The sequence below is a fragment of the Magnolia sinica genome, chromosome 4 (genome assembly GCF_029962835.1).
Source record: "Magnolia sinica isolate HGM2019 chromosome 4, MsV1, whole genome shotgun sequence".
Lineage (NCBI taxonomy): Eukaryota > Viridiplantae > Streptophyta > Magnoliopsida > Magnoliales > Magnoliaceae > Magnolia > Magnolia sinica.
In genome coordinates, this window is record NC_080576.1 from 48,051,710 (window position 1) to 48,059,460 (window position 7,751).

At 37.3% G+C, this 7,751-nt stretch overlaps 1 protein-coding gene across 1 annotated transcript; it reads right to left on the bottom strand.

Annotated features, from left to right (window-relative positions):
* Nucleotides 1-4,709: 4,709 nt before the first annotated feature.
* On the bottom strand, nt 4,710-5,653 carry LOC131244486 (putative germin-like protein 2-1). The gene has a single exon (XM_058244056.1). The coding sequence runs from the start codon at nt 5,651-5,653 to the stop codon at nt 4,784-4,786; it is 870 nt and encodes a 289-aa protein (XP_058100039.1). The 3' UTR covers nt 4,710-4,783.
* Nucleotides 5,654-7,751: the final 2,098 nt, after the last annotated feature.

The following is a 7,751-nucleotide window of genomic DNA, read 5'->3' on the forward strand; positions in this document are numbered from 1 at the left end:
AATTTTAAATTAAAAAATAAAAATAAAAATTCCACTCATTTAATATAAAAGCAGAATAAATTTTCTTTTTGCATTCAATCAATTGTTAAAAAAATAATCTTAGATATAAATATGTACAATTAAACTACCAAAATTCTATTAAAAAACAACTATTAGACTACAAAAAAACTTATTTTCCACCATATTCTTAAAAAAATGAAAAAAAATTAATGTGAACGTAGAAGTCCTTTTACGATGGACCATGTGCGTCGCAAAAGTCCTTTTATGACGAACCATGATTTGTCGCAAAAGCAATTGAAAAGCGTGCCATTTGGTGTTTTGGGCGGGAATTTACAGCCGTGACAAAATCAAATTTTGCGACGGATTTCATCCGTCGCCTGTTAACGACGAACCAAAATCCATCGTAAATACATCCTAAATCAGAATTTAGTGACGGATTTTGGTACGTCGCTAAATTCAGCGATGTTCCGACTGGATTTTCTAGAAACACGAGGTTAGCGACGGACTTTTTCCGTTAGCGACGGATTAAATCCGTCGTTAAACCAAGAGATTTCGTTCGTCGTAAAAATACATCGCAAATTGGCCAATTTGGCGTAGTGTACAACAATGGTTTGAGTTCCCAATTTCTTTATCAAAGATAAGAGGAACATGCATGGCCTGTATTTCTTTCAAATGTTGTAAGTTGTTATTAATCTTGCTAAAATTCTTTTATTGATGAGGAAGAATCTTGCATGTAAGAGACAGTTCGTCATCATCGTAGTCGTAGTCTCAGCTACCTAGAGTTGGCTTTGTATTGTTTACTAGTGCCTATCCTTGGCCAAAAATGGATTGATTTGGCCAAGGATAGGATTCGTGCCGTTCTTGTGTTTATTTATTTTATTTCCTTTCTTTTCAAGAGAATAGGTGGGGCTGCACTTCACTGCCTGTAAACAAATTTTGGAGAAAAAATCATCGACTACCTCATTATAGTATTCATTGGCAGGGATAAACTCGAAGATAATGATGAGACCCTGATGGATTTTTTGGGTCTTGATTGCCTTAAACCTTCACGAATTAGTTTTACAGGTGATGACCAGTTCACCTCTTTTAATTTCATGGGAAGCCCCAAATGGAGGACTGTCGACATTGAATGTGGGGCTCACACTGTGGACGGTCCACATAAAAGGTGGGGCCGAAATGATGGATGAACCCATATTAATATGGACTTACATAGGCATGGCCCACATTAATACTTGGCCCATAATGATAAAAAGCCCACATCCAAAGTGGGCTGATGGATGACCCGCTTCAAAGGTGGGGCCTAAATGATGGATGGTCCATGTTAAAGGTGTGCTCCACATGATGGGTAGTGGACATTGAAGCTGGGCCTCACATGATGGAAAATCCACATCAAAGGTCGCCTCTATTGATGAATGACCCACATCCAAGGTGAGCCCTGCATGATGGGAAACCCACATTGAAGGTGGGACCACATGATAGACAGTCCGCACCACCACCCCTTTAACCTGCTAGAACCCGGCTTAGAAGTGGATTAGGTCGGTCAACCCATTGGCTAACCTGACCCTCACCTACCCTACCCATATAAAAGAATAAAAAAGTTTTTGTTTCTGATTTCTTACCTGTCAACTAGTTGAGAAACCAAATTAATTTATGACTTATCTTAAATGTTTTATTTACGATTGTGAACATGTTGACTTATGTGTACTGTGGTATTGTTTCAACATTGCAATTAATGGGTTATTTTTTAATTCATTTATTCTATCTTCATGGAATTGCTACTTATTGACCTTTTCTCCTTATGTGTGCAAGATTTGATCAATTGTGCCTAAATTTAGGCCCGCAAGCACAGAAATCGTTTGATGCCAGCTTTAAGTGGACCAGATGGATGATTTTTTTAAATGTATTTAAGACCATTTTCAACTAATTGTTATAAATATTATATTTTTTTTTTATTGTGAAGTACTATATTTTTTTGTTTAATATTCAATTTTAATTTTATTGCAACATTTTTTAAGTTTCAAATATTTTTTAAAAAATACAAGTTTCGATTGAATTAAAAAAAATAAAACTTTACTGGCCTGCGTTGTGGATTGCAGGGCTTTTAAATGGGGCCTATTAAATCTTTGTAGCCCTTCAGAAGACTTTTGTCGACACTTGCATAGATTTTTATCGGTGCCTTTCCGTGATAAAATGTCACTAAAGACCATGCTTTGAAATACTTTTACTAGCACTTGAACAGACTTCTGCCAGTGCTTTTTTTTTTTTAATTACTTTTAACGGGGCTTTTCTAGTAATTACCAACTGTAATTTAGTAGCTTTTTACCAGCACATTCTACTGGCCAGTAAAAAACTACCAAATTATGGCGTAAAGGGTGATTAGTGCCGATAAAATATTTATAGACGCAGCTCTTTACCAACACTTGTTAACTGCTGGCAAAGGTTTTGCCGGCACTTTTTTTAAAGAAAACCTTTGTTGGAGCTTTTGATCGCCGGCAATGGCTTCTTTTATTTTTGTTGTAGTGTAGGAATGTATTTGTAGCACGTCCTACATCAATTTCACCTTCACGTTGGATATTTTGCATGAATAGTCTAGATCTCATGATTTATCGCAAGAACGTAGACCTCTCTCTGATCTTGTCCATTGGATCAGTTTTGATTGTCGAAAGAATGCATTAGGTGTTCTTCTTTTAATTTTGACGATCAGCACGAACGCTATAGATATCATCATCATTCTCCCTGGTTCAGAGAAAACTTAGCCATGATTTTGAATCAATGTTCTTCACAAAAGTTGGTGATGTAGTTTGCATAACAGATGAACGGATTAGATAGAACACATATATTGTGGTGGGCCTCAAAAAGTCCCTTACAAGACCGTCGATTTCTAGTGGTGTAAGAACTTTTTTGCTACGGATTTAATCCGTAACAATCTAGATATGGTTTATATCTGTAGTTAAAAACCTACATAGTCCGTATCCTTTGCTCATTTTTTTGGTGGTGCCACTAAACCAAAGCTCCGCCTTCAACTTATAAGACATAAGTTTAATTTTCTTCTCTTCCATGATGTCCATGTAGTTGAAGAAACGTCCGACTTCAAGCAACCAATCATGGAAGTCCTTGAAATGGAATTGTTCGTTGAAACTAGAAGGATCAACTTTCATCTTGAATTCTCGATCTATTTGATCTATTTGATCAATGCCTTGTCTGGGATGCTGTCGGAATCATGTCGTTCGATCCTATCTTCTCAGGAGTAATCATGTGGTTTACTGTTGGCATCGTCCTACGATTAGTGCAATTACGAGTTCCAGTGCCTACTGAGGGTGGATCACCGCCATGAACACGTATTTTCCCTAAGGCCTCCACCATGCGATCGATGACAACATGCAACCCTTGCATTACTTGTCGATTCTCTCACTACATTGCTTCGAAAGTCGTCGTTATTAAAGGTAAATCTCCTAGAGCACCATCTATGTGATTGTCGTTAGAAGCCATACATTCGAGGATAAAGCCTTGCTCTGGTACTAAACAACATAAGGAAGGATGTGATAAGGTCGCGCACCGTCTTCTTCAGGGGATAATTACTCCGAATCCACGAAGTTTCTCTAGACTCCTCATAGAGATTCCACAAGTCAACGAGGAAAAAATATAAATAAATTCTAATAAATTTGAAAATTAAATTATTGATAATTTCTAATCTGTATGTGTCCATATTACACCATTAATAATAATAATAATAACTAAACCAAAATTCATAATTACCAAAAATAGTAAAATTCTAGCTCTAATAAAACTCTTCTAAAGCCTAATTTCTAAAAATAAAAATTTTAAATAAACTTTTGCTAGAAGAGTCCTATCATGAATACAAGTTGTTTCGAAAAAAATAAGAAAATCTAAAACTCTAAAAATAAAAAAAATATTTAAAAAATGAAATTACTAAAAATAGTAATTTTTCCTTAAATTTTCATTTTGGAACTGATTGAATGCGTTTTCTGATGGAATGGATAGACTCGACCCACTTTGTGGGTCGGTTCACCTCGGATGGCCAATTACAGGGAACGTTGATGGGCTGTACACCTCGTAACAATACCTAGATCAAAAGTTAGGGTCAATTTGAAGTTCACCTACTTTTGGTCCAACCATGCTAGGAATGTATTTGTGCTTACATCAATTCCACCTTCACATCTGCTACTGCAGATGTCTTGATGGCCTGGATATTTTGCATGAACAGTCTAGATCTCATGATTTATTGCAAGAACGTGGAACTCTCTTCGATCTTGTCCATTGGTTTAGTTTTGATTGTCGAAGTAATGCATTAGGTTTCTTCTTTTAATTTGGACAATCAGCACGGACGGTCTAGATATCATCATCATTCTCCCTGGTTTAGAGAAAACTCAGCCATGATTTTGAATCAATGTTCTTCACAAAAGTTGGTGATGTAGTTTGCATAACGTTACCGGCTTCCATTGTACAGAATCATTCAATGGGATGTTTTTCAATATAACTATTTCGATCCTCTTGTCATTGTGGCGAACAGTCCCTACTGGGTACCACAAATCTGACCGTTGACCTTTCATCATGCATGCAACATTAAAGAATGGGCTGATCCAACTATTGATTCATCATCAATTTCATTTTTCAATCTGTCAATAGTATAATTATCAAGAGATAGATTTTCATAACATGCTAAAATCCATTAGATATCATTAAACAGAAACAAATAAAGAAAGAAGACAAGATGGACAAAAACAAATACGTTGCACTCCCATTTTATTGTAAGGGGCATGCTCTAGTTTTTCATTCCAAATTGTGATTGGAGATAATCAACTATGTTCTTATCAACTTGGAATGCCTTTGCAAGAACATCATTTGAGATGGGCGGATTCGATCCGAACACAGCATTGGCAATGGTGATGGTTCCGGGATTCTGGCTGCTTAGACCTGCAATGGCTATAGCATTCGTGAGGCCAATGTTGAACTGGAAGTGAATCTGGCCTATTGGGAAGACAAACACATCGCCCTTCTGAAGGACCTTTGTTATGAGGCGATTGTCAGGGTTGGAAGTGACAAATCCGACATAGAGGGTGCCCTCCAAAACTGTTAAGATCTCCGTCGCCCTTGGGTGTGTATGGGGTGCATTGAGACCATAGGGTGCATAGTCAATCCGAACCAAGGAGACTCCGAGGGTGTTGAGTCCTGCTATCTGGGCTACGTTTACTTGGGTCACATTGGACCCAACCTTGTTACTCGTGTTGCCTGGTTTGTCTAATCCCGTGAAGAAGAAATCATCAGCTTCAACTTGCATTGGGTCCTTGCACACAAATCCATTCACCAACACTGCCACAATATAACATAAAAGAGATTGTAAGCAGCATATTCTTTCAAGACCTATTAAACCAACATAAATAGAAAATAACAGAAAATGACGTTGGAGTTGTATCCTATTCATAATGTGAATCCTTTCACAAAAGGGGTGGAATGCATTTACATTAAATATTATTTGAAGCAATGATGCAGTAAGTTGATTTTTTTTCAATGGAGTGAAAATACCTGGGCTGTTGCGCACAGCAACACAGAAATCCTGTAAAGGGCTGGGATCGGATGCGGAGGTAAAGGAGAAACTGAATGCAATGAATGCTAAGAGAAAGCAGGTGGACATCTTGAAAATCTGTCTAAAAGTGTGTATGTATTTATGCTAGGAAACTCTTAAATGTTATAATGAAGAGTGTTTTTGGTTGTGGGTAATGTAAGAGGACTGAGTATTTATAACGGGGTTAGAGAAATGCTTGTCATTGAAATGGTCATTATTTTTATTTTTTGAAATTGAAGACTTCTTCCTCTCCTGTGTAAAAGAAGGAATTGATTCAGTCAATTACATATAGAAATATCATTATTTGTTTACTAATTCTGGATTTCATAGATGTTAACTACTCCAAAGCAGCTAAGGCCGGGAATGAAACTATGTGAGAAGAAATATAGTAAGCTTAATTAGTCATGCTGCGATTGGTGGTGATATGGTTGGAAAGGGGTCCGGATATGCTCTCTTGACTAATCATGATTCATGAGATTTACCTAATCACACGACTAGGCTGTGCATTCATTCAACATAAGAAAATTAACCAAAGCTAAGTAAACGCTTGCTTGATCAATTTCTTTTGAATTGGCAGAGCATGACACTTTCAATGAGACAAATGGGTGCCCTGTGTATGTCTGAGCTATGAGCCATTCATCATGTGGACCCCAAATTTGGTGTCCTGTGCCACATAATCTCGTATATCAGTCAGGCCATATGCATGAAATAATCCACGGTAAAGAGATAACCATCAATAATTAATACTGAGGCCTCATTTGGACACAATTTTTTGAGTTACTATATTTTTAATGTAGGAAGTTTTACCCGATCATTCCTTGGAGCATATGATATTTACTTTAACATACTTTTAACTCTCAATATTTCGCAAAACGTCTTCTAATGGTACTGACGGTTGATGAAAGGTTTAAACTACTCTTGTGGGGAGATTTTAATAAAACGAAAAGCCCATCTTTCCACGGTGAGGAAGGAAATTACACGGGAAGATTTCTGAAGTTAATGTTGGCCTTAACCTTGTACAGTTGTACTTATGAAAATAAAATCGGATCACTAGTTGCATGACCTAATTTTAAATGTGTGCGTAAAAAAGAGCCCATCGTGGTTTAGGTGAACCATACCATTGGAAATAGTGTACAACATGATGCCCACCCTCCAAATTGTTTCGTTTTGTGTGACCCACCGGAATCATGGATTGTCCTGATTCTTGGGCCCTAGCCTAAATATTTTGTGGAATCTAATGGTTAGAGTGGATTTCTTATAATATTTATAATGGGCCCTGAAAAAAAAAAAAAAGAAAAAAAGTTGGATGTCTCTCCCAACTAATTCCTTTGGTGTGACACATCTGAATCAATAGTCAATCTAGTATTTTAGCCATTGGCCAATTGTCGGATTACACAACTAATGGTCAGAGTGGATTTCACATACACATCATAATGGGCCCCACCAAAAATCAGCAATGGTGTCCTTCCCACAACTTCTGCTTCAAGAGATTTAGGAAATGGATTGCAGGGTGTGATATTAGCAAGTTTTGTGGGCTAGATCTTGATGTATGTGATATATCCACACCGTCCATCCAATTTTCGAGATCATGTTAGGGCATGGACCCAAAAATGAGACAAATCAAAACTTCAAGTCGACCACACCATAGAAAGCAGTGGTGAAAATAACACCCACCATTATACCTTCCAAGGGCCCACCATGATGTTTAGCTACCATCCAACCCATTCATAAGATCACACGGATATGAACAATGGGAAACCACAAATATCATCTTGATCCAAAACTTCTGAGGCCCTGAGAAGTTTTCAATGGTAAGTGTTCAATCCCCAGTGTTTTTTATCGTGTGATACACTTTTGCTAATTTAGATCTACCTCATTATTTTGCCCATGCCCTAAGATGATCTCAGAAAATGGATGGATGGTGTAGATATAACACATACATCATGGTGGGACCCACAAAACTTGGTGATGTCAACATGCCATCAAGGTGGGTGGTGTGTGGCGAACCATGCAATCATCTTCTAGAGATTTAGGGCTTGTTTGTTAATACTGATTTATTTTTATTTTTACTTAATGTGGAATTTGGAAAGTGCTCGATGTTTAGTAGTGTTTGTTAACCCCAAAAGATTTACGTGGTACACAACCCAACTTTTAATGTGTTGCACTT